General features: G+C 38.8%; 1 protein-coding gene across 2 annotated transcripts in view; it reads right to left on the bottom strand.

Annotated features, from left to right (window-relative positions):
* Positions 1–27,613, bottom strand: part of LOC137284553 (caskin-2-like) — a 220,385-nt gene that overhangs the window by 48,603 nt on the left and 144,169 nt on the right. For both annotated transcript variants that reach the window (XM_067816399.1, XM_067816400.1), the window contains 3 exons: positions 15,713–15,824; positions 15,219–15,413; positions 5,886–5,950 (listed from right to left, as the gene is read on the bottom strand). In XM_067816399.1, the coding sequence (XP_067672500.1) occupies positions 5,886–5,950; positions 15,219–15,413; positions 15,713–15,824 (372 nt within the window). The remainder of the gene's footprint in view (positions 1–5,885; positions 5,951–15,218; positions 15,414–15,712; positions 15,825–27,613) is intronic.

Genomic DNA, 27,613 nt, shown 5'->3' with positions numbered 1-27,613 from the left:
GAGTTTCAATAACTCATTATGTAACAAAAATAGAATAAGTCTTAGACTGTCTTCAGCTCAGAAACAACCACATATTCTGATGACATCTGAAAACTCTTTCATGAATGGTATCATTCATCACAAAACAATTTCAAACTTTCAGTAAAAAATTTCATTACTGGAGAAAATGTTGAACTGCTCTTCAATCACCATTCAGTTTTGGTGAGTGACTGAAGAGCAACTCAGATTTTAGACACAAAATGATATGGCTATAGGGTTATTTAACAGCAGTGGTTATTATGTTGAGTGAGCGAGTGAGCGAGTGAGCGAGCTTAAAACAGCTTTGAACATAATTTTAGGTTAGGTGTATCATGGAGTGTCAGCTCCAGTTAAGAGAGAAGCCTGGGTGAGTGAGTGAGTACTGTTTTATGTCGCTTTTAACAATATGCCAACAATATCATGGCAGGGGACAAAAATGGACCTCACATGCACCGTACCAATGTGTGGAATCGAACCCCAGTCTTTGCCTGATGTGATGCAGGTTTTAGAAGATTACACTTTTGTCAAACACCAATGGGTATGCAGCTGATCAGAAAAATGCCCATTTAAGTCCTACCTTGTGCGGAATCACCATGGTCATAAGAAAGTGGTAAGCTACAAGTTAGCTGTTCTAAAAGTCGCTAAATGCTCATCACATGGTACTCTGTAAATTGTCCAGAACAGATATACCAGTGATGGACATCAACAATTCACCATGGACTTCCAAATCCTGACTGTCCTAATCTGTATGAGTGAATCAGTGAGCGAGTATTGTTCTATGCTTCTCTCAGCAATATTCCAGCAATATCACTTCAGGGTCACCAGAAATGGCCTTAACATATTGTTCCCATATGGAGAATAGAACCTGGAGTTTTTGGAGAAATGAGCTAAAACTTTAACCACTAAGCTATCCCACCACCACGTTTCTGTGCAGCATGAAAATAGTTTGGGATACATTTAAATTTTGAAATTATGAATAATGATCTACACACAGATGAAGATCATAAATATGCCAATATCCCCAACTTTTTTTGTCCAGTATACAGGAACATTCCCCCAGGTTTGTGTCTGTACTGTAATTACAAACAGCAACCACCACATTACAAGCCCTGTTGCTGGACACTGCTCCTCTGCTTGACAATTAAACGCATACATTCTATGCCTCCTAATGACCGCTACACACATACCACTGACAAAACACACATTTTACAGCTGAATAATAGTGTTCCTCCAATGTGTGGGACGTTAACTTCTTCTCGTTCACAAACAATAGTGTCTGCTTGGCGGCTGTCATCCACATAAAGCATGGGGGCTACTACCTAACTGGGATGCCGTAGCAGTAACTAGTAGGCCACATTGGTGTAAACTTCTCTTTTCCAGACAATTACAGTCCCTGCTGGAACAAGTGACTCAAGAAGAACAATGGTGTTACTGGCCTCTGTAGCTTCTCATCATCTTCCTGTTTCTGGTGATCTGGATCTAAACGTAAACTGGGACTATCAACCACTTTGGTAAACTTGCATATGCCAGACATTACTAGTACCCAAGTCTTTTCTTGACATGTTTATAGGAGTTATTGCTCCAAGCTACAGTCAGCATTACTCAACCTTCATCTCATGGTAGTGTCTAAGGCCAGTATCACAAAGCTATCTTAGCTCTATGACTGTTGAAAGTCTATGCTAAATTGTAGGAGTTAAGATTAGATTGGTCTTAGGGTTTTGGCCTTCAAACAAGCAATTTCATCCACTCAGTAATGGTCCACTCCATTAAGACAAGTGACACCATCAGCAAGTTTACACAAACTAGCCAGAGAATCCTCATCAGTAATCTATTGAGACAAGAATGTGGAGCAAAGGTCCTATTCTGTATGGAACAGTAGATTATAAAAGTACAACTCTCAAAATAATTTCAAGATAGAAAATATTCTAATTACTTGGATCTCCATAGTTTCAGCTTGGTCTAAATAGCTGCAAGTATTTGTTCTAATAGGCATATGGCTGCAATACTGCTGAAATATAGTCACATACTCACTGTTTCCACCAGATCATTTTCAAGGTTACAGTCGAAAGGGATTTCAGCACTGGCTTCAAAAGCATACAGCCCAAACCCCTTATATATGGAACATGTTCAAGTGTTGGCACTTCCAAGGAACATCATTCAATTTCAACCTGAACTGACCCTGTTTGGGAAAGGCAAACAGGCCTATTGCCGATATTCTGAAGTGGCCAGAGTGCCAATATAGACAGGCAATTCCCTAACCCTGTTATGACAAGATGTATCATATTCTGTGAGCAATTACTGACAGTATCCCAGGTCCTAAGGGTCGGTATGGAGCCAACTGACCATCGGGTCGTGGACACATGAATAATCCTGGCTGACCACTCCATCATTGCATGGCCGCCACAAACAGAGATAAGGCATTTCCATGGCTATTGCTGCCCATATTATTATAGCTAGGGAGTTGTGTGGATGAAGATAAGCCTGTTGTCATTACAGTATTAGCCTTTACTGGTAGAATTCATCTAGAAACTAAAAACATGGAAGAGACGAAATTACCAGATTAGTTCATCACATCAGAAAAGATTATGTTTTATAGCAGTAGTAGGTTTACCCGCTAGGTTTGATTTACAATGCAGGAACAATGTATAATACTGAAGTCCCAATCATGATAGTGAATGAATATTGATAAAGCACCAAAGAATTCATACCTGGGTATTTAAATAAAAAACTTGAGGTTGCCTAGTGGTTAAAGTGTTTACCAGTCATGTCAAAGACCTGGTTTATTCCCCACATAGGTACAATGTGTGAAGCTCATTTCTGGTGTACCCCACCATGACACTGCTGGCACATTGATAAAAAGTAGCGTAAAACCCATCTTATCCCACTGCACTAAGAGGTGGAGATTGACTAATTTTCACTGGACTATGACAAATGTTTAGTGAGTGAAACTTCATACTTGTCACTGAGAGAATTAAATGCAGTAATATTGAAATGGGCCCCAAATGAGACAGGGAGGTTCAACAAGTAGAAATCTAGACTTGCTACATTTAGGCTCCAGCATTTAAGTATGGGCAGGTTGGGACGACAAAAATATTATTCATGAACAGCAACTCAGACTAGAAAACCAACTGTAAGCGGTAATATGTAAACTTCAAAAGTCATATCAATAAACACATTAGCTCAATTCAAAAAACCCACATTAAAGTGCATCAGTGTTTCCAAATATTCACCAGATATGTTACATTTTGTAACTGAGATATGATACACATTTAACTACCACTTCTACAGGGTAATGACCATCTGACCTGTCAATCAAAACCTCTTGGCCCTGTTCATTTTGTCTCCATATTGATGAGTGGTCTGAAGAAGCTTCCCTCCAACACACATTTTGCATGTACCAACTCCCAACTCTAGATACAGAGAGCAATTTATGACCCCAATGGATTACTTGGGGCAGAGGCTTATCAAGTAGGTTGTAGATATCTTTTGGGATATATCTCATCATTGATGAAATGTACGCACTAAATACTTTTCCTTAAGTCATGCGGTGTAATACATTTCCCTTGTACCTTCCTCCTACCTGACAAGCTAAGCTTAACTTATGACCTATTTTGTAACATATACAAATAGACATCAATGATGTTAGGAAAAACGGCTTTGATGGTTGGATATACATGCATACGATTCTGTGTAATGATAAGATGATGCTTGGTTAAATGAACCCGAAATGAGTGTGAGTGAGTGGGTGAGTTGGTAAGCAAGTCTGGTACTGCATCGTTCTTAGCAACATTTCAGCTATATAACGACTAGGGACACCAGAATTGGGCTTTACACATTGTACTCATGAGGAGAAGCGAACCTAGGTCTTTGGCATGACGAGCAACCTCTTTACCCACTAGGCTACTAAACCGCCCCTTCAAGATAAGTATACTCTGGTCTAGCTCACATCACTAGATCGTAAGCTCTGTGTGTACCCTTGTGGACAAGACAAAACATACATGGTTTACAATCTAAATTTAACAGTCAGTGCTAGTATATATAGATTACATTAAATCTACGTTGAGTAATCTGTGTGTCAAATATTTTGCTCCTTCTAGGACATTTATTCATACTTCTATGACAGTCATGTTCCTTTGAGTATCATAAAACATATATTACTCTGAGCAGTTACAATTGTGTGAGTTTCCACACAAAGGGTCTTTTCATGCTGCCCTCAGACCAAGGCAATTTTCCACTGATTATGAGCAAACTTTTAAAAAAAAAAATGAAAAGATAATCAGCACCACAAAATAGCATATAAAGACATCCTTGTTTCCATTCTAGAGGGGTTACCTGTGTGATACCATGAAATACAACACCTTGAGTGCAATGAACGAGTTGCATGAACACTCCCCTCACCTGTCGACAGGTAGACAATGCACCTGCCCAGTGGGATGCATGTGTATTAACTAAACACATGACCACTGTGATCAGATTTGTAAGCTGAGGGTTTAAAAACCACTGTAGGGCAGGCTGGTAAAAAATGTGAAATTATTTTACTTGACATTCGGGAGTTGTAACTTGAGCAGTGGCTTGGGGCCATACATTGATTTTTTCAATCCTCAAGTAGATTTTTGTCTTATGATGGTAAGTTAAACTATGCTTGAGTTCCAGAAAGGCGCTTTGGACAAGAGCGCCTCGAGTGACGGTGTTAGACTAGAATGTGGTTGCTTTGTAGTGGTGGTAAGTTGTAGTCAATATTCTGACCTGGAGGTCATCTGCATTGTTTGATATACTGTAATATCACAAGATAGCATTGTAGTATCAGCATCAGACGCTATGGTAACATCAAATGTTGAACATCATCGGATGTTGTTCAACCATCACCTGATGTCATCACATTACCATATGTCACACTAATAGATGTCATCATAACATCATATGTCATATATCATGTCATATCATCAGATGGTATTACATCATGTAATTTCTATATTATCAGATCATGGACATCACATTATCAGATGTCATAGTAACATCATCATATGTCAATGTCACATCATTCTACAACATCAGATGTTATATTATCAAATGTCTTCACATCACCAGATGATATCACTGGTTGTCATAGAAACATTATAATCACAACAACAGACATCATTAGATTATCAGATATCATATCACCAAATGATCTCTACATCAAATGTTTAAGTAACATTAAAATCAGATGTTACTGTGATCAGATGTATTAGTTATATTAGCAAATGTTATTGCATGATATTATCAGATAATATCCCACAGAAATCATAGTAACATTAAAATAAAATGTCATAGTGACATCATCACATGTTACTGCATCAAAAGAAATCATATCATCAGATGATATCACATCGCCAATGGTATCATAACATGAGCCTATGTCATAATAACATCATTATCAGATGTCATGACAGCATGCCAAACGTCTTCACAGAAAAACCATCATCACACTCCTTTGACCTGATGACTTTCATCTTCTGGTGTCATCTCGCATCACGTCATCATCAAATGAAAGTAAAGGTAAAACAAAACCAAAAACACTATCCTGACAAAATTTGACTCAGATTCAACACATGACCACTACCTGTATCATCATGACTACCAAGCATCATGTAACTACCATCACCATGATTGATATCATCTGAGAAGGTTCCTTTCACGCCAGCTGCAGAGTCCTTCATTACATCCATATAGTCATCACCACACATTACATCATTTCAATAACTCAAACATTTAAGTGATGACTTAATGAATTCATGTACATCAATAACACAAAAAACACAAAACTCCAAAACGTAATCTGATGAAGAATGATAATGATCATATTGTGTACAAACATGGGAACTCACCTGGTGATTGGCCCCAGGGTAGGGTGGCGGAGGTTGCCCATGTTGGTTTGCCTCCGTGATTGCGTCTGAAATGAAACAGAAAAAATGACACAGACTATTTCCACCTGTCACCTGCACTGGCCCATTGAGCACACCACCTCTATAACTCCTGGACTGTTTTCCAGATTCAGGCCAAATTCATTAAATCCAAATTGTTTGTGGCTGGTACATATCCCTGCATGCACACTTTGCAAGGCCCCTACACCATTCTGAAATATTCTATTCTGTGCTGTGCATGGCTTGTACAAGCCGAGGGCTCTCTCTCTCTCCTTTCCCTCACTATAGAAGCATGGAGCTAGCAGTTGGTACACAGCCAATAATATGAACCTCACAAGAGGGGTCTACTGCTATAGTCTGTATCAGAAATACCAGATATTGATCTCTATTAGAGAGATATATTGCTTGTACTTAACTCCACAGTTACTACTTATAGTACACAAACATAGATTAGAATGGCCAAACATTTCAAATTGTCACAGGAGGACACTGAAACTAAAACCCACCACTATGCCATAAGTCAACAACACAAATATTAGCCTATCAAAACCTGTAGGGGCTCTCATTCTAACAGAAAATGGATGATCTCAAATTGTTCTTGGCAAAAGCATGCCCTTGTACTACTTTATCCTTCGGTGAAACCTCGTGTAAATTCAAACACCAACATCGCTACATTAAGACGATAAACTACACACTTAAACCTTCAACGTAAAACTTCATAAGAAAAGATTAAATAGAGGTGTGGGGAAATTTTGATTTTATAGTGAAAGAACATGCACTTCAACACAGGTCAAAAATGTCAATATGTTCAACATTATTTCTGTCACACACATACACTCGCTGCAAGTGGTTATATGTCTCCAAATGATGTTTACAAGTCGGTCATTAACAATGGAAGGCTGGCGCTATGTAATCTTTAGATGAGGCTCTTCAGCCACCTATATACATCATTATCCAAATCCCACCCAGACACACAAACAAGCAGGAATACTTCCCGGAGACGTGTGATATTTTTTAGTATGAACCCAAAGAAACTGTTTGTGCTCTACATCAACAAGATGACCAGAGTTAGCAATATCCACGCATCATAGAATCATGCAGAGTAGAATCTACCTTTTACTAAATGAACTGTATCTACCACCAATATAGTGAGTGACTAGGTATGGTTTTACGCCGCTTTTAGCAACATTCCAGCAATATCACAGTGATGCTCACATAAATGTGTTTCATACATTGCATCCATGTGGGGACTCAAACCCAAGTCTTCAGCATGATGGGTGAACACCTAATCCACGAAGCTACCCCACTACCCCTAGCACTTAGTTACCTGTATCTATCACTCTATAATCAAACCGAGCAACCAGTGAGCACAGTCAGTGAGTAGTATCTGCCATTTGGTCAATGAACTGTATGTATCACTTGAGTGAGTGAGTGAGTGAGTGAGTGAGTGAGTGAGTGAGTGAGTGAGTAAGTATGGTTTCATGCCCCTTTTTGCAATATTCCTGCATTACTGATTACATAGTTCAGTTTCCCACTATCAGTGCCTTGCAAGATAAGAGCAAGCAACAAACCTTAACCTGTAGGTATATAGTTTGAAGGTTGAAGTCAATAATATTGGCAAGGTACTCTGAAAGTCTACACATTCAGACCAGACAAACCAGTGACACAAGCATGGGGTCAAAGCAAGATAATGCATATTTATCATAACAACATGATTTCGTTTAAGCCAGCCTACATGATATGAATGGGGTGTTGCCATGGATTGCACTAAGTGAAGACTTTCCTAAATGTAGTGACTTCTTATTTAATGCATATTTTCATTCTTCAGGTGGAGTCAGCTGGGTGGAGTGGTCTCATATTTTAAAGTAGTTTCCCATAATGAATGCAGTAAAAGTTATCTCATGGACATGGGTATAGTTGGTTCATGCTATAGTTGTAGGCGTTTCACCTGGTGTATGCAGCAGTTTCAACGCATGGTTGCAGTTGTTCCACTTCACGGATATAGTAGTTTCACCTGAAGATGTGGTACATTTTGCCTCTGGTATGATATAGTTGTTCCACTTCACGGATGTAGTAGTTTCACCTGAAGATGTGGTACATTTTGCCTCTGGTATGATATAGTTGTTTCATGTCAAGGATGTAGTAGTTTAACATTCTAGATGCAGCAGTTTCATGTATGGATGTACTGTCATCTTATGGATGTACTAGTTTCATAGATGGATGCAGAAGTTTCCCCTGTGTTTCATCTGAAGAAGTATTTTAACCTCACTGATACACAGACATGTGAAGATCTGGGTTAGAATAGGTCTTCAGGAATCCAGGCTTGCCATAAGAGGCTTTTAACAGGATCGGGTGGTCAGACTCGTTCGTTCCAATTGCACAGATTGATGCTCATGCTGTTGATCACTGGATTGTCTGGTTCAAACTCAATTTTTTACAGACCACTGCCATAAAGCTGTAGTAAAACTAAACTCACTAACTCACTGATGCACAGTTTCCCTTTACAGATGTAGAAGATCTACTTCAATGGTCTTGCATTTCATTTTATAGTCGATGAGGGAGTTACTCTTTGAAGTGCACGGACAAAAGTGACAGGAGATTCAACTACATTTAATGACACTTAACTTCTCAAATATTAATAGCCTAAATGCATTTTAATTGAAACACGTAATAATCTCTCTGAGATTGAAGCTTCAATCTTTTTAGACTGTATTCCTTTAAAAATATATTTCCAGCACTTGAAGTGATCCAAAGATTTGCATTGATGGAAATATTTCGCACTGGTGAACAGAGTTTTCATCAATTTCAAGGACAGCCATATATAATGCTAAACTTACTGGACATCTTGAGAGCCATCTTTAGTGGTCATTATCATCATCCAAATTTGAAACAAGGCATGATGTAAACCTTCCATTGTTAATTCATTGATCGCAAACATTTTCTGTAAAAAATCTGAGCAATTTCCGCTGGGTAATGCATTGTTGTGTTATTCCCTATTGTATAATGGATAATTTGATATCAAACCTTTCTTGAATGGTTTAATGACAGGTTTGTTCTTTCAGGCCAAGTAGTTGCCTTGTTTAGGTGTGATGGTCCAGTTGAAATATACGTACAAACATTAATATAGAACTGTGTCTGATTCAGATTGAGTTCAGTCATAGGGTAAATGGTCCCCTGAGTGTGCAAAGCACTACTACAAGTTGTGAGTTTGCTCTAGAGAGGAGCAGAATACATCCAATTAGAGTGAAGGGCTCTCCAATCTCCAGACTGAACGTGGCAAAGCAGAAAATGATATACCATTAACGTCAATTTCACTGGTGAGGCGTTTATTGCAGCTAATCATTTGTTCGGCAATTCATCATACGGAACTGGCAGCATCCTTCGTTAATGGTTCTTTGTTACAACCCAAGGACACTTAACTTTAAAGCCTGTGGGTAGACACTCTATGAACGTATTACTACCTGTAAATAAATGAGTCTTAGTTGAGAAATAGGACCAGTTCGTATTTTTAGATCAAGGCTTAGAGAGGATTTAAAAATTGCTTGCGTGACATCACTTTCCCTATTTTCTGTTTCATCTGTGCCACAAATGGCATAATTATCTATTTAAACTTCCTTTCCAAAGAAGCTATGCATCGGGTCAGTCTGTTAATGGGTGATAGCTTCAGCTGATTTTGTATAAACTGAAGAGAAAATTATTCACAAACCCAATATTCCTCTTTATAATCGCTATCCAAATTAAATGACGGATTAGTCATAGATCAAAATTATTCATACATGAATATTCCACATCTTAATCGCTACCTAAATTAAATGACAGATTAGTCTTTGATCAAAACATAGTGTGTGCATTTCCTTACAGTTTCAAAAGCTCACAGAAATATCTGCAACCATTTACTAGCAGACTCATTTTGTCATCACATCAGGACCCCAAATGAACTCAGTCTGAAATCCTGTTGCCACTGCATGAGAGAGTGAGTGAGTGAGTATGGTTTTACAACCCTTTTGGCAATATCACAGCAGGGAACCCCAGAAATTGGCTTCACACATTGTACCTATGTGTGGAATTGAACCCATGTCTTCGCCGTGATGAGCAAATGCTGTAAAGGCTAGGTTACTCTAGCACCCCTCGTTCCCCCTCCAACACTGCATAAACTGCTACACCACAACTCTGTTTCATGATACAGGTACACATTAACAACTTTGCAATAAACAGTCTTGATATACACTCAATGAACACAATCAGATTAAATTAAGCTGCTTTGCCGAATGTTTTTGACAAATGCTGAAACCAATCTACAAAAAAATAGACTATAGTGATGACAGATATCAATCTGTTCCATCAAAAACTGTTTTTCGTCATATCTGAGCAAAGCTTCTGTTGCAATGCACACGTTCCATTTTGCTCCAACATGCAAACGCACTTTCAGAAGCACATGTAAACACTGATAATTCATTAGCCTTTGTCAATTTCGGCTAGGTATCTCGTCAAATTCAAAGCAATTTGAGGCGAACGTATTTCAAACACATGCCAAAAAATGAGCTCGCTTCCATACAGCTCAATTTATTTATGCTGAGGTACGCACTTGAAGTGATTGTTTTCATTCTGCCTATTTCTGGCAACAAAAACAAGTTATCTATTTGAAGCAAATATTTCTGGCGAGGTTCTTTTTCCTCGCCCAGTATGCTGGGTGACTGAAAATGCAGTTTACCCCAACTTGTCAAATGATAGTACAACATTCATGTGTTTCTTCTTGAATAGTTTCAAAAGAAATCCTGCAGGAAGAAACCACAAACAAAGGGGCAGTGACAAGACACTGCTCTGGTCAGGACGGGTACGGCAGGGTAGAGTAGAGGGTTGGGTACAGTATGATGGGGTATAGGGTAGGGTAGGGTAGGGTAGGGTAAAGTAGGGTAGGATAGGGTAGGATAGGATAGGGTAGGGTTGGGTTTAGGGAACTGTACGGCATGGTAGGGTTAGGTAGGGTACGGCAGAAGATTGGGTAGGGAAGTGGGTAGGGAAGGCAGTAGGGCTGTCCCAAAACCACAAACGTTTTTTCTCCAACACTACTTTCTCAACTTTTTCTCTACACTACTAAAGTGCTCTTCTCACTGTTCAACAAGACCCCCTGCACATTTACACCTGCCGCATCAATCTATTGATATTTACTGTGAATGCTTGCAAGTAATGGACAGATGGGATTTACTGTATGGAGCAATCTATCATCTCCTGTCAACTGCCTGCTAATAATTCTATTTACTTAAAGATCAAACAAATTCATGTACTTCCTAACTCCCTTATTGCTGCTTGATGGTCTGCAGAAAAACAACTGACTAAAGCCCAGTCAGTTTGGACACATATACGACTGTCTGGGTTATAGCAATTAGGAAAAAAATTCATATAGTAGTCAATAAACACTTTTGTTTTCATGGAAAATAGATGACTTGTCAGCAGGGACCTTTGTGTTTAGTGCATAATTGTTCATCTGTTGTTATCCCCAGCACTAAACAATATTCCAGCCAAACAACTGAGTCTGGACCAGATAATCCATTGATCAACATAAGCATCAATCTATGCCATTGCTGAGGTAAGGTGAAATAGGTTTTCACGATGGAGTTTAACGTTGTACATGCTCATATGACAATGTGCATGTTTGGTTGCTTGTACTAGCCTAGGCTTAAGTTGGTTTTATCATGCTATCCCACTGAGATAACATGCCACAGTTAAGTATGAATACCCCACTCAGACACTTTATACAGATTCTTCGAGTCAACAAGTTCTTGTTGTACCTGTTAATGTCGAGCACTAGGCAGGGACCACAAAGTACCATATTTTAACATCTTTTGATATGACGCAGATGATATCAAACCCATGAACTTCTGTTCTCCAGGCGGATACTCAAACCATTACACCATGGAGGCGATTCTTTGCTGTTGGAATATACTAATGTGTCAAAGAGTCTGACCACCCATTAGTCGCCTTTCAAGAGAGAGTGTGTGAGCTTAGTTTTACGCTGTAGCCAGCAATGTTCTAGCTATATGGTGGTGGTATGTAAATAATCGAGTTTAACCAACACAACCCAGTGATCAACAGCATGAACATCAATCTGCGCAACTGGGAACGAATGACATGTGTCAACCAAGTGGGCAAGTCAGACTGCTAACAAGCAGCAGCAGTGTCTGTAATAATCTTACAATATATATGCAGCAATCAGGCCAGCTGTTCAATAAACCTTAGTTTCAACAGGATTGTTGACATGTAGGTAAACAAACAAATATCACATTTGGCTATGTGTTGATAGGGTTCACTGTTCAGATAATTAAATTATCTTTGCATGTCAGTTCACCTCATCGTATTTATATTCCATTTATAAGCCAATGTCCCAAAATATAGTATCAGTGTTTATATGTGATTATTTGAGGTTGTAAATCTCTGATAAACTTAAGTGCTGTTGAATGTTATCTAAAATACTAAATAAGCACTTTTTTCCCCAACAAATTCCATACACCTACAAAAATGCAAATACTTATCTCAAAACATTTGTTGTGTTCAACTTACATAACTGTAACTACAAGAAAAGGTGATAATGAAAATGGATTAACAAATACCATCTTTTAGAGCTTAAGTGCAAAGCCAAATACAACTTTGCAGATTCTGATACCTTTCAGTATGGACTTATAGTAATAAATTATCAAAAATGCAAATTCACCTTATTCACCTAAGTTAAAAAATTATGCGATGAAAAAAATCCAATGAAGTCAGAATTGAAACGACTTGCTAAAAAAAACACAGCTGGATTGAAAAGTGGTTTCAACAGTAGTGCTGTGCTGCACACATAGCACATGCACAGTGAATAAGTTCATGCAGCTTGAACCAGGATGCCTATACACACACAAATATCCCTGGACATATCAGCAAATGAAACAGCCAGTGAAAGTCTTCACTTGAGTGCAAGCCCAATCACTCTTGACTGAGATCAGCATTAGGGTGTTTCGTTTTGAGGGTAGTAAACCCAAGTACAAAATATTGCCCTGATGATTTGTAATTGTATGCTTATAATTTTGTTTATTTTTTTCTTCACATTCAGCAATGTATATTATATGTCATGACAGTTGTGTTTTAATTATGCTTATTTCGTAGGTTGCATCTAAGCCTTAAGTGTATCATCTGTTTAATGAGTAAGTAGCAGAAGCTGGAACCAAGAACCTTCTCTTCACTGGGCAAACACTCTATCTACTATACCAACCACATCAAGCGACACATATTCGACACAGTAAAGATCTAACCCTTTTAGATGAATCCCACATATGTGATGAATATCAGATAAATCATGCAAAAAATATTTCATACAATCAGTAATACAGCATTTCTATAAATGTGTAAGAATGAATCCTAACACACAGTTGCTACTAAACTGCCGAGGCAAGAATGTCAACCATAGTAGAGTGTAGGCCACTGACAGTGAATGCCAGGTGAAAACATTCCTATACAAAGCAGACACAGTGAAAGAAGAAGCGTGGGCATTATCAAAGCAGTGTACCAGTCCTACCTTGACGAATGCATCATTCAGACCAAGTCTGTTGGAAGTATGTGGTCAACAACCATCAAATTAAACATTTCAATTCAATCTCCTTGATTCCAGGCCAGTCACAAGGCAGTGCTACAGAACTGTCCTGACATCCCACCACAAACTACCCTTTTCATTCTCCCCTTATTCACTCGTGTCTTGGTACATCTATACAAATGTGTAGTATTTAATATTTAACGGGTCAGATGTGTGAAGCATGTTCAGCCTGTTGATTTCTCCGCTGGCAGACGTCTGCTTTATACTGCATAACTTTAGCCACAGGTAGTTACATCTTATACAACACCTCTTTGTCAGTTTCTGGTGACTATAACCCATTCCTCACTGATTCCACCTCATCCTCATCCATACAATTTGTAAACAAACATCGTCGCGACATGTACTCACATACAACAACACAAGGACTAAGTCCTCTGTGAGTTTCCTGTTCAGTGTACGACATCGATGTTTTACATTCCATTCAATGTCATTAAAACCAAAACCTTTCACCAAAATCTACATTTCAAATGTATGACAATTCAGTATATTTACCTGCCACAAATGTCTGCCTTTTCAAATATCTACAGTGGGATGTCGAGGTCATTTTCTTTTTCACAAAGTAGTTCTTGTGGGTATAAAGGTGAGAGTAAACTCTTGATTTTAACTGTAAAACCAGTTAAATAGGACAGAAGTAGTCAATCTAGTCCTAGCCTGTAAGACCAGTGGATAATTCAAACCTGTCTCAACCAAATTCAAAACAGAAATTCGCATTTAAAATCTATCACACATTTGGGCCCTGACTGTCTAGACACCCTACCATTCGGACATTAACTGTCAGGAACATCTTGATATACACCAGGAATATTCTCGTATAACTATGATTTGTTAATCCAGAATGCCTGTATGGTCATGAGTGCATAAAGAGAGGAAGGTTCATGTTTCAAGCTTCTAACATTTCTCAAATGTTAAGACACAGTACTTGTTATTACCCTGCCTTTTCCTCGCCACTGAGGGTACGAAACAAGTGTGTGGTGCGTCCATTTTTAAACCATAGCAGGATATATCTACAGGGTAGCACTATAAAACCAGCATTAGAGCATGCAGCCACACACACATATGCATGCATATACAAATGATGTGTGGTCCCGTGCATAGAGGTCACATCACAAAATCAGTTAAGTTAGGCTACGTTGAGTGCCTAGAGTTCTTGGATGGGTGATTGTGTTTGGCAGCTTGATTCCTAAGAATTCTTAGGACTTCAGTCCTGCCCCACAACAAAACACAGGTGACCTCATCTTAGGTAAGTGAGCTTGCCTCTGTTCACCCAGCAGAAAATAGGTACCCGGTGGGATAAATCATGCGACTATTAAGCTTTCAACACTTCACATGCAACATGGGTTATCCGGGTTAATAATCAGCATCGTTGAGTATCATATATGGAAACTAGGTGCTATACAAATCCCTAATCCTTATGATAATCTTGTACGCACTTCTAAGTTCACATCACTGTTACGTTGCTTATCTAGACAAATGGTACATGCTGTCCATATCAGCTGGGTTTTGCTGTACATAAGTGAACAGTGATATTGATGACTTAACCTATCAGTGGAAAACTGAAGCTAATGAAACAAGACCAACAGTGGTTTCGATTGTTAAAAAGTTACAATTTTAAGCATTTCAGTATTCAAATTACAACTCTCACACCTGGAAACATTGTTGGACATTGTTCCTACCTCTGTGTGGGGATCTGGCAAGTGTTAGAGGTGAGGGAGGGGGTGGGAAGTTGTCATCAACCCCCAGACCACTGAAGTGACCACTGTGCTGACTGCTGCCCATGTATCCGGGGCTTCGGTTCAGGAGATCAGGGACCGGAGGCATGTTGATACGCTTGGACTGCTGGCTTATCTGTTGTTGCTGTTTGGCAACCACTGACGAAAAAATATGTACATTAAATAATAACCATAATCCTTTCATACTGAAATACTGAACTTACATGTAAGGAAAGTCATTTTTTACTAAGATATAAAGTATTTACAAGCATAACATATCACTGACTAGTGATATTTTTTTATATTTTAATTCAAATAAACAATATAAACTGGCACTAAGATTATCAGCCTTGTTAATTTAGTATCATATTTATTCAGGTTTACAATTAAAGTATATGAAGCATGCAGATTCTAAATATCATATTTTAATATCTGGAAAATAGATTTTATTTTCTCACCTTGGCTGTCAACTAGAACAACATGGTTGGCAGGGAAGAAGCCTGTTTTTGCCATTCTTCCACTCTGCACTACATAACCCTTCCAGATACCATCCGGCTTTTGTTCTAACACCTGCAACATAGGGGAGGCAACTCTTACTACCTTAATATAGACTCAACTACATCGCAGACCTTGTAGCTACTCGTGAGATATCATCAGCTGTAGAACATTGGATTTAGCACAACATATAACATTCCAAGTGAATTGGGCTGCATTCAAATTAATATGGCCCCCCTCTAAGAGATATCCATAGTGAAAAGAGATATTCACAAATATGAATCAAATCTTGTTTGCCTGTCTAAACTTAAAAAAGTCCAGCCATATGGAAGGTGTCAAGACCAGACAAACCGAGACTGACATTGTTTGTCCATGCAATTAACCAAATCAGCAAGTCTGACCACATAAACTATTCAGTCACCTCTTACAACAAGAATGGGCATCTGGAGACACTTATGTTTACTCACATCACCTTGATGTTTTAAGTCACAAGCATTCATTACAGGATGCAATGAGCGAGTGAATTTAATTTTACGCTGCATTTAGCAATATTACAGGGGGAGATCCAAGAAATGGGTTTCAAACATTGTAACCTTGTAGGGAATCAAACCAGGGTCTTCAGTGATGAGCGAACACTTTAACCACTAGGGTGAGTGAGTGAGTGAGTTTATTTTTACGCCACACTCAGCACTATTCCAGCTATATGGTGGTTTGTAAATTATCGAGTCTGGACCAGACAATCCAGTGATCAACAGCAGGAGCATTTATCTGCGCAACTGGAACCAATCAGACGTGTCAACCAAGTCAATGAGCCTGACCACCCAATCCTGTTAGTTGCCTCTGATGAAAAGCATAGTCGTCTTTTAAGGCAAGCATGGGTCTACCCCGGACCTTCATAGGTCTCAACTACTAGGTTACCCCACTGGATGCAACACTGTGCAAAGACCCACATGGTTTGGGTATGATATTCCACTAAGACAGCGAGCTTTCATGATGTTCATGCCAGTTCTCATATACAATCTGAAAACACTGACACAAATTATTCTGAAAAAGTCCTACAAATTAAAATTGTCCCATGAGAAAGTCAAGACAATCAAAACCATCATGTGGCACTCTCCATTTTATGCAATCCTCAAAAGATGCTGCATGAATACTTCTAGAATCATTTTCTAAAATGTACGAATCATTTAGCAAGGTTGAACAATATGTAACATCTTCAGAGCCATCACTCCATGCAGATAATATAAAAAGCCATAAGCATCACAGAACATTTACCCTTATAAACACAACCACTGCCACAACCTTCAGATTGCCCTAACCCCATGGAAAGATAACGCGACATCAAAAACGAGTGCAGCAACCCTTAAAAAATATTCTGCTTGCATGTTGAGCTAAGAAGCAAATCGTTGATCTCCAAACATGCGAGTGATGACACATCTGTCTATCATCTACACAAACCTTGTACATTTCAAAGAAACATATGACTATCAGATCTAGACAAAAGCCTGGAGCAAGAGAAAGCCTGAACACGGACAATTTCCTAGGTGAAGTGTTGAATATGTAAAGGCTTGTAATTACAGCATCTTCACAGCTGTGCAGTGATCACAATGTCCCTGAGTGTCCGACAAAGGTCCACATAGATCCATGAGAAATGAGCAGAAAGAGCATGCTTGAGTAAAGCCAATCTAAGACTGTCCCGCCTTTCAATTTACCATGAATGAAGGCTGAGCAAAAAAATTATCATAACATGTGAAAGTGCCAAGAACATCAAGCTGATTGTAGATGTCTAAGCACAGCATCCAGAGCAATTAATTGGCTGCTACAAGGCTTCCAAGTTCCTGTATTTCTGATGTGACAGTTGAAATAACTGTTTGATCCTAGCATAAAGCATCTAAATATCAAAGACATGTAACACAGACACATTGAAACACAGGTTTTCTCATATTAAAAAGTATTCAAGTTGATATCTTGTGGACAAAGTCATTTACATTATTCAGTCTAAAAAATATATGAATAAAATATACACCTATTACAAATATAAGCCTATAGGCCAAAGAACATATTGGCTTTTCGAATATAGGCCTTTAAACCAAAGGAACAGATAGGCTTACAGTTTTACAAGAGTGGAAAGTATTTACCAATGTTCTTGATCATTCCAAGTTATTATGTTATCTAAACTAAATAAATAGAGTATCCTATATTTCAAGCTTGAACAAAGGTGTGCTCCAAACGTTGGCCACATGATTTGATACCTGACCCCTCTCTTGGACATTTGTACAGTTCAAATCAACCTGCGTTTATTTCTCCCCCTCTCTCCCTCATCTCCTACATTCCATCCCCACCTGATGAACACAGGTGTAGGAATAACCCTGAGGAGATGATCATATCAAAGTCCTAGAATAAAAGGATTCATCTTTTGAAATTTGTCCAAAGCGCAAACAATCATCCAGCAGAAAGGAAAATGAAGTGAGGTTGCCTGCCTTCCCCAGCTGCTGTGAGTAGCTTGACAAACACCTGAGGCAGAGAGCATGGTTTGTACTTGTGGGTACACTGGGATCAAAGACAGGGATCTAATGAAATATAATCATACTACTAAACTTTATCACGAAAACACATCAAATGCTATCTGGCATCCCACAGCCTTCCTTGGATGTTTTAGAGTAGGGGTATACATGGTAGCAGGTGTAAAATGTAAATTCAATGTACTGTTGCTGAACAAAATTCAACGGTGACATACTTGTACTGTTATCAAAGCGTTCAAAACTAAGCATGAAGTCAAGAGGTCCTTCGGTTGTCAAAAATAACCCTGATGTTCAGTGGTATGAGCTTTATGCCTGCTGTACACCACTATTATGACATAATTACATTCTTGATAATAGCATAACCACTAAAATAGGAATACAGAGACGCAAGACACCTCTCCCTTACACAGTGATCCACAATCATATAACCAATCTTAGACAAACACAAAATAAGGCACCATGTATACATATATACTTTACATCTTGTGGGATACTGGCAAAGGGAATGACGTCATGACCTAGTAGCATGTGTTATCGCATGCTGCTAGTTTTTACACAGAAACAAAGCCAGGAACAGTGTATATCCTGTGTTGTCCTACCTTAGCAGCGAGATCCTGGTCAATCAATAAGTTGCTGTAGTAGACTGTGGTTATGATGATACAGTGTGATGCTTTGTATCCCCACACTGGTTTCATCTGTCTGTTATCTGGTGGATCTGAACCACCCTATCTATCCATCTACAGATGCCTGGACACAAGTGTCTGAAGCAAGACATCTTCCAGATGCAGGAATCACTGATACACAAATATGGATCAAATATCGGCAGGAGTGAGTGAGTGAGTGAGTGAGTGAGTGAGTGAGTGAGTGAGTGAGTGAGTGAGTGAGTGAGTGAGTGAGTGAGTGAGTGAGTGAGTGAGTGAGTTGTTTCATATCACAGTCACCTACAAGAGACAAATGGAACTGGTTTCACATCACAGGTGAATGATAAGAATTAGACATGGGTCTATGGTGGGATGAGCTAACACAATGGCTGCACAACTAATCATACCTTGAGAAGATGCAGACGCACAACACGGTATTCTGCTTTGTAAAGACTTCTGTGTGTAATACTAAAAATCCATTTTGGACAATCTAGATGCTACCGACACAAGTAAAGAACTACAAAAGAAGAATCACTGTAAGGCTGGCAAACTTTTTCAATTTCTTAAGCTCTTAAAGCGGTTTTATCTACAGGTATTATAATTTATGCAAAACAGATTTGTTATACATATGCCCAACACAGTTGAGGTAATATCACAATGCCATAGTTGATCACTAACAACAAACCAATTCAAAATAGAATTCAAGTACTGCAGTAAGTGAACTTGTTTTAATGTAGCCCTCAAGAGATTTTCTGATACCTACTAGCATGCCAGCCTTATGATGGATGAAAGGATGAAACATGACTTCTCCACCTTGACGGGGACTGACAAACCTAGAAACATAATCCTGACAGGTCTGGCATTCAAACCCATAATCGTATGTTCTAACAGGTCTCTGGACAGTGAACCCTGGAGCTTCACCTGCACACCCATGTAATATCTTAACCCTTAAAACTACAGCCCCATTACTGCTTGATACAGCAAGTCTATGAAGGCAACAGACTGGATGTAAAGTCTTCGTTTACATGACTATTCCAAATCAAATGTTTCCAAACTTATTGAATAGTAACTCTAGGAATAACTAAACTAAAACCGATTAGTACGATGACAAAACAAAAACCTGTTACCGAGATGACAAAACAATGACTTTGCTTCCATCTGCAAAAATACGAATAATCTGACACATAAATTCAACACTGACAGTAGCACTATCAAAGCAAGCCACAAAAATCATTACTTTCAGCACACTGCAAGAAGCATCAAACCAACATAGTCTGTGACAAAAATCAATGAAGTACAAGCTGAAACGTCAATCCAAATAATATGTTATTGTCAAAATTCTATGATCCAGCATGTAGCCTAACAACTAGTGATTTAAGATAAAACTGTTTACAATGAGCCCTGTCAGCAAGAACGTGATTATATTCACATGGCAATTAAATCAAACAATGCCTACATCAATTTTGCTTTCGTAAAGCATATGCATTACATAAATCAAAGCCAAATCAATGGACAGTATGTGTACAATATTGAAGTATGTGCACTGTTCTTGTCACAGCTGTAGGCATGTTTTTCTTGAGAGCCTACATCTATTACATGCAGAGTGACAACAGACAGTAAAAACACGCACGCACAGGATCAGGTCCGTGAACTGGGCCTCCCAAAACAGATAAATTGCATCATAAAAAGTGCCATGGAATGCTAATACGGTCTTCATGGCATATGTGTCATTACCATGTAGACTGCAGAGTGTGGGGTACCCGCAGACAGAAGCCAGAGGACAAATACCTCGCCCATTGCAACATACTTGCAAATTCCACATCGGATGCCAAGCTCACCAGTGAGTGAGAAAATGCTGATTTACACCACAGCATGACATACTCTAGCTGAAATAATGGTAGCCTGTAAGTGGTGGAGTCTCCAACAGATAACCAGTGGTTGACAGAGTGAGTGAGTGAGTGAGAAAATGTTGATTTACACCACAATATGACATACTCCAGCTGAAATAATGGCAGCCTGTAAGTGGTGGTGGAGTCTCCAAATAACCAGTGGTTGACAGAGTGAGTGAGTGAATTGGGTTTTACTCTGCTTTTAGTAATATTCCAGCAATATCATGGCCGGTAACAACAGCTATATGATAGAATAAGGAATGACTATTCTATCATATTGCCACACATGAACCACTACTTTTCATTACACTAAATTATCATTATAGGATATTTATATAGTGGACATATCCATGCAACTAGTGCTTGCTAAGTGTGCTGGTATTTGCTTCCCTCGATCATCGGATGTCCATCTCAACATCACATTGTATTATCAATCTCAACTCCCTGGGGATTGTGACAACTCTTGCAGCAACTAGGCATACTGAATTTATTGCAGCTCTCTCATCCTAAACAGGTACCCAATTCACAGCTTGGTGTACTGGGACACATAGTCACAGTATTTTTCGTCCAAGTTTAATATGTGTTGATGTGTCTGTACCTAGGTGTATGCACGTATTCATGTGGTCACGATCTGGTCATATACTAACAGATTGGTGGGTTCTTTTAAGAAAATACCACAGAGAAACTTAAATTTTTTCTTAAAATCCGACCCTATTCAAGGTTCTTCCTTTTTAATACCCATAATTAAACAATTTAAAAAATAAATGTTCTGACAAATTGACAGTGGGTTTCAACGTGATATTGTTTTATAACATATACATACATAAAAAATAATACTTGAGAATACTAGGTTGCTCAATAAACAAAAATGTATTTATATAATTCTGAACATCCAAATCATTGTTATATGATAAAAAAAGAAAAAGATACCATCCCTGCATCTATTTCTTTAGTAGGCTCAAGAAAAACACTCCCCTGAGCAGGTTGGTATTAAGTTTTCACATATTTCAATAAAGCAAGAACACTGCATTAATGCTGTGCCTGTTTCTGTTCTGTCATGTTCTGTCATTTCCGTTCTGTCCGTTGTGTCGCTAGTCACAACTATATCACTCATACCTAACATAGAGAAGACAGATCCGAGCTGTCTTGACAGCAGATCCGTGATGCTCCCTCAGGCTGTTCTGTAGCAAAGTAGATGATGTTTCTGTTGACCACAGGGGGTCATTCATGTTTCCAGGCTGTCTTTGACCACCGGATCCTGTCTCCAGCATCAAAGATCCATCTCTACATGTTGAAATGGTTCCTCCTTGAGAATCATTAGCACCTATCAAGATGAGAGGGTTCCAGCAGAAAGGTGGCATGACCCTACCTCAACACATCAATATCATGTCTATCCCTATCCAGACAACATGATGCCAGTGACTGTTTCATTGTTAGACATAGGGAGACAATAATGTGCTTGAACTCTCATTTTCACTGGGTTGTTAGTCTATCATACAGACTACAAATATAACCAAGAAAGCCCACTCTAGAAAATGTGGCAAGTCTAGATTTCCACAGCTGAAAATGAATAAAGGCTTGTTTTCATTTCATTGTAGTTTCTTTTACTATGAACTTTTTTCAGTACAATATGTTCATTTCAGTGACTAATTGTTAGTCTACTGGGTTCTGTGCAACCAAACTGCCTGTAAGGAGATAGAAAGTTGATAGTCATTTATCTCTCATCCTACCAGGTACCCATTCATTGCTATGTGGACTGTGAGAGAGCGAGTATGGTTATATGCTACTTTTAGCAATATTCCAGCAATATCATAGCTGCAAACACTACAAATGTGCTTCAGAAGACTGAATAACAAGATGAACAGTGTAAGGAAATAGTATTGTCATAACTGAGTCAGGCTGTTTGACACTGTCTCCCAATCCACTGGTCTTTGTGAAGAATGTTGCTTAACCTGACCTGTACTCTATACACTTGACCCAGTGCTGTGAAAAATTGATTTATACTTATTTAGAACTATTACCATCATACACTAGGTCAGGAAGGCCTTAAGAGGGGAGAGATATAGCATCACTAAAAATATAATCTTCTTGACATTAAACACATATATATGCAAAACAGCATTGCCAAGTGTAAGCCAACAAAAACGTCAAAAACACTAATCAAACACAAAAACAATTATGAAGAAACCCAGTCTGCCATGACACTAATGCTGAATATACAAACATATGCACAATATACTTGTATCGAAGCCGTGATAATCATAACGTTTAAAGGCACTTGTATCGAAGCCGTGATAATCATAACGTTTAAAGGCACTATCAACAGTTATTTTCTTACTGAAGTAGCAGGAGTTATGTAATTGTGTATCACCTGATGACTGCGCTGACATTAGGTTCCTCTACTACAGGATACACCTTCACCTCTGCGGTATTGGGAATACAGGAAGTGTTGGAGGCGGAGGAGGAGAAGGAGGGTACACATCTGTTCCTCTGCTGAGTATTTGAGGGTGGAAATGGTAGGGAAGCAGCAGGCTAGGTTAAAACATTTGCCTTTTTGTTCAAGAAGAGGAACAGCACCAAAAGTTCTACATGTCACAACTCCTTTCTAGACTAATGCTTAGTCTCTGAACATATGATTTTGATAGTAACAAACCTATCAAAATTGAAAAGATGCCAAGGCAGACCATAGATTCCTGAACCTGGGGAAGTCTAGACTTTCATTTAGAGCCTTAGAGATGCAGGGAAGGCTAGGCTATATGGAAAACAACATGGTTCAGGGACTGTGAGACAGACTAACCCCTTCTCTGTCCACCTGTGACAAGGTTGTGTTGGGGAAGGAAGAAGGTGGATAACAAAAGCTGCCACACCCAAACATCACATGTGGACTAGATGCCAGGTGATTGAATGGTGTGTATTTGTCTCCAGGTAACAACCTTCCCTGACACAGGTGATGGAGAGTCATGAAAACCTGGCAACCATATAACTTCTTGGAGTGGCATTTTAGAAGCTGGAAGGTACAGCATGGACAAACTTTATGGATAACAATGTCTTTATTTTGTGTGTGTAATGCTTGACAATGGGACAGAGTCTGTATTGAAATGTTGCACTCTTGAAATACAGAAATAGTTAACCATAAAGTCTGCCTGCACTGGGTACCAAAGTTCAGGCTTAACACATGGTCTAGACATGCACAAATCTCTAAGGTAATCATTAATAGTTTAAATGATAATTTTGAAAAAAATACAAATAAAAACAACACTTTAACTCTTTAACAGACTAGTGCATGTCTAGACTTGCCTCTTTAAAGGATAGGATTATCATTCATCCATGGGCTTAGGACTCAGTACAACCTTGAAGCAAGGCAAGATCAATCCGTGCTATGATGGGTATAGACACTAACAGTGTGCCCTACTGATTCCTTGGCCAAGTGGGGATTCCAGGGGCCCGTTTCACAAAACTCTCGTAAGCCTAAGATCTCGTAAGTTTTCTCGTAGCCATTGTACTATAACACAGGAGCTACGGATACTACGAGAAAAGTTATGAGATCTTAGGCTTATGAGAGTTTCGTGAAACTGGCCCCAGAGCTCCAAGCAACTTAGTTGTAACAGTTTACCAGCATTTTGTTTTGGAACTGGTGCCCAGCAAACTTTACTACTAGTGAGCTCAGTGAGTTGGGTTTACAGTTTATGGCTGCACAGGAATTGAGGGATGATGTTTGGTCCAGTCTTGATTACTTAGAGGTTACCATCACCTAGCTAGTTGGTGTACTGCTGTGTGAGAAAGTTGTATATGGTAACTGAAGGAGTATATATTCGAGTATTTTAACTGAACGCTTAAAAACTAGAAACAAAAAACAAAATGACAATAAAATGGGATTCAAACCCCCCCCAGATCACCCTGCCTGACACATACACTGGATCATGGGTACAATGTGTGAAACCCTTTTTTTATGTCTCCCATCGTCATACAGCTGGATATTGCTTAAAGTGGCATAAAACTAAACTCACTCATTCATGATCAGCCATTGATCACGACCATTTTTGGGACCCAATTCCCATCTATCTGTGATGAGCATGGGGCATATAGAATATGGAAGCCATACACTGCCACAATTGTACAAGAGATATTTAATAAGGCAGAGGAGGAGGTCAACTTCCCCCAAATTGAAAAATCAGAAGAGCAGGTGTTACATCCTGAGTCTCCCCTTTGTGCTGTCGCCAGGTAGGACACACATCCAAAGCATGGAGATTGACAGAAGGAATCCACAAAAGCAATATTGGGCTAGTTGGTGACATTACAGACAAATGGTAAAGCCATTCAGAGCCTGTATAACTTTATCTCCATCACAAACTACAAGCTACACAATGACCTGCATGATGCCAGTAAACCCATCACTCCACAGGAAATCTCTCCACTATTAGGGCCTGCCTGATCTAGTGTATAACATTAAACTGTCTAGCATGAGATTAGCCTCACAATGAAGGCACACCTCTGACTGCTGTGCCTGTCAGAACAAGCTACAAGGACTCCTATCACAATTGTATTTCATGTACATGTATGTCAAAATTCATCCTCCTACAACGGAGCCAGGATACACAAAAGTTCATGTTAAAAAACTCAAATGTCAATTTTATGATTGTAATAATTTGCGAATTTTGATTCAAACACCAGAGCTATAAAAAATATGTAGAAATAACCTTATTAACACATAAGGATTCAAGAGATTTGTCTACGATATTTTTATGAAACAGATCGCAAATCATACCTGGCTCTGTGATCAAAAAGGCATTCTGAAAACCCTTAAAGACGTTACATAATTTATGAATCATGATTCCCAGTACCAGCTAACGCAGACTCCAACAGCCAGGTTACAAAACCTTGTTCCTTTATCTATAAAAATATACCACATCCAGGAGGCACAATGTACTCCTGAACTGACAATGTAACACATTTGCTTGAATAATTGCAGAAATGGAAGCCATCGCTTTACAACCTTATCCTGAATGCCCCCAAATTTGCAACTTTTCACTCTGACATTTTAACATAGAACACACCTGATTCACCCCTTTGAAATCTAAATAAGACTTTAATGTTGTGTATGTTTGAGTTTGATAAAAGTTTGTTAAATAAACACAATGACACTTAGATAAGTTCAATGGCCTTTTTTAATCTACAAACAAACACCATCCTCACTAGTCAGAACCATTAAGAGGGGAGAACTGACACCAAACCTCAGTACGAAATGCCTCATGATTTCAGACTCTAAAAGGTGTTTGTCAACACGACAGATACCACAGCACATGTTTCAAGGCTTTTCCACAATTTCAAAATGTTGCCATGACATTTGGATTCAACCCATACCTGCACAACACGACCTCAACCATGATAGCAGCTTCCAAATATAACTCATCCGTCAGCATCATCAATTTCTTAAAATTTCTTTCCCAAATGCTTTCCCACCACATTTGACGGAACAGAATACATTTTCACAAAATCACCAGCATGTATATTTAAACCAGTATTCCAAAAGTGGATGCTTGTTATTTTTTTCTGACAGTCGAGAATTCACCTTTTATGAAGGCACTACATATGTGTGCCATTCTTCACATATACTTTTCAAATAGCTTTCCACGTCTCATTGTTGTATTTGAGGTTACCCAGTAAATTAGTTGTTAGGACAACAACTTCCTAGAATGTTTCTCCAATCTCAGTGCCTATTCTAGGCTGCATAACAAACACACAAAGCCACAACTTCTTGCAATAGTGGCTTGCATCCAACACAGTGGTAATTCAGCATGCAGAATACCAGTAAGCAGAAATAAGTGATCAGTTGTTTTCCGCAAGGAAATATGTGTCACTCTCACTAGACACAATATATATACCAAACTTGTATGGTTCAACATCTGACTTTCCTATTGTGCACCTGGGGCCAAATGTCTAATGCAGCTCAGAATTTATTAGTTGTAATGAAATCTACTTCATCTAACAAGATACAAAAAGATGACTGGCAATCCTTGAACATAGGTTCTGGATAATATAAGATGGTCACAAAGACAACAGGCTGACTAAAACACTGAAAACAAACAAAGGCCGTTTTGGAAAAGAGCATCTTTAAATTACTGCAGTGCACAGAATAACAAAATCACACAATTGTTACAATTTAAATTCATAAAACAGATATTCAGGTTCATGGAAAGTAAACAATACAGAGGTAAACAACAGTAAACAATTAGAGGTTGAGGCTCAGTCTGATCACTGTCACTACCAAATTGTTTTCAATATGTAAATGGACTATCATATTCCCATGACACATGGGGCTCCAATTAAGTCTGTGCTGAAAAGTTGTCAGGCTACATATTCAAACACATGTTTGGGGGCATCCTCTAGAAAAGACAGTTTACATCATAACATATCCAGCAGAATATTTATGAGACTGAATCTCCACACAGATGATAAAAAAGTGACAAGTCACCTGCCGTGAAACCCCTGGTGTCACTGTAAGCGTGTGAGCGTGTTAATGTACAAGCATTATATGGCATGTACATCTCCTCAAGTAACAAGCCCAGTAAAATAAACCCTGTGAGACACAACCATTTCAAACACTGATACACTTGTTTACCTTCATCTTGGGAAACCAGCATCCACAGCCAAAGGGATCCATTGTTGGTGTATACAGGCGTCTGTATCACTCACATATAATTCACAGGATGGACATTGATCAGAGCTTGTTTTTCACCTTGGCTTCGCCACAATTACCTTCCTCAGGCGTCTATTGCAAAATGTCACTTTGTAATAGAATTGTGTTTGGAATT

Source organism: Haliotis asinina, chromosome 5, assembly GCF_037392515.1.
Source record: "Haliotis asinina isolate JCU_RB_2024 chromosome 5, JCU_Hal_asi_v2, whole genome shotgun sequence".
NCBI lineage: Eukaryota > Metazoa > Mollusca > Gastropoda > Lepetellida > Haliotidae > Haliotis > Haliotis asinina.
Note: the sequence above shows the minus strand (reverse complement) of the source record. Positions and strands in the feature narration are given on the sequence as shown.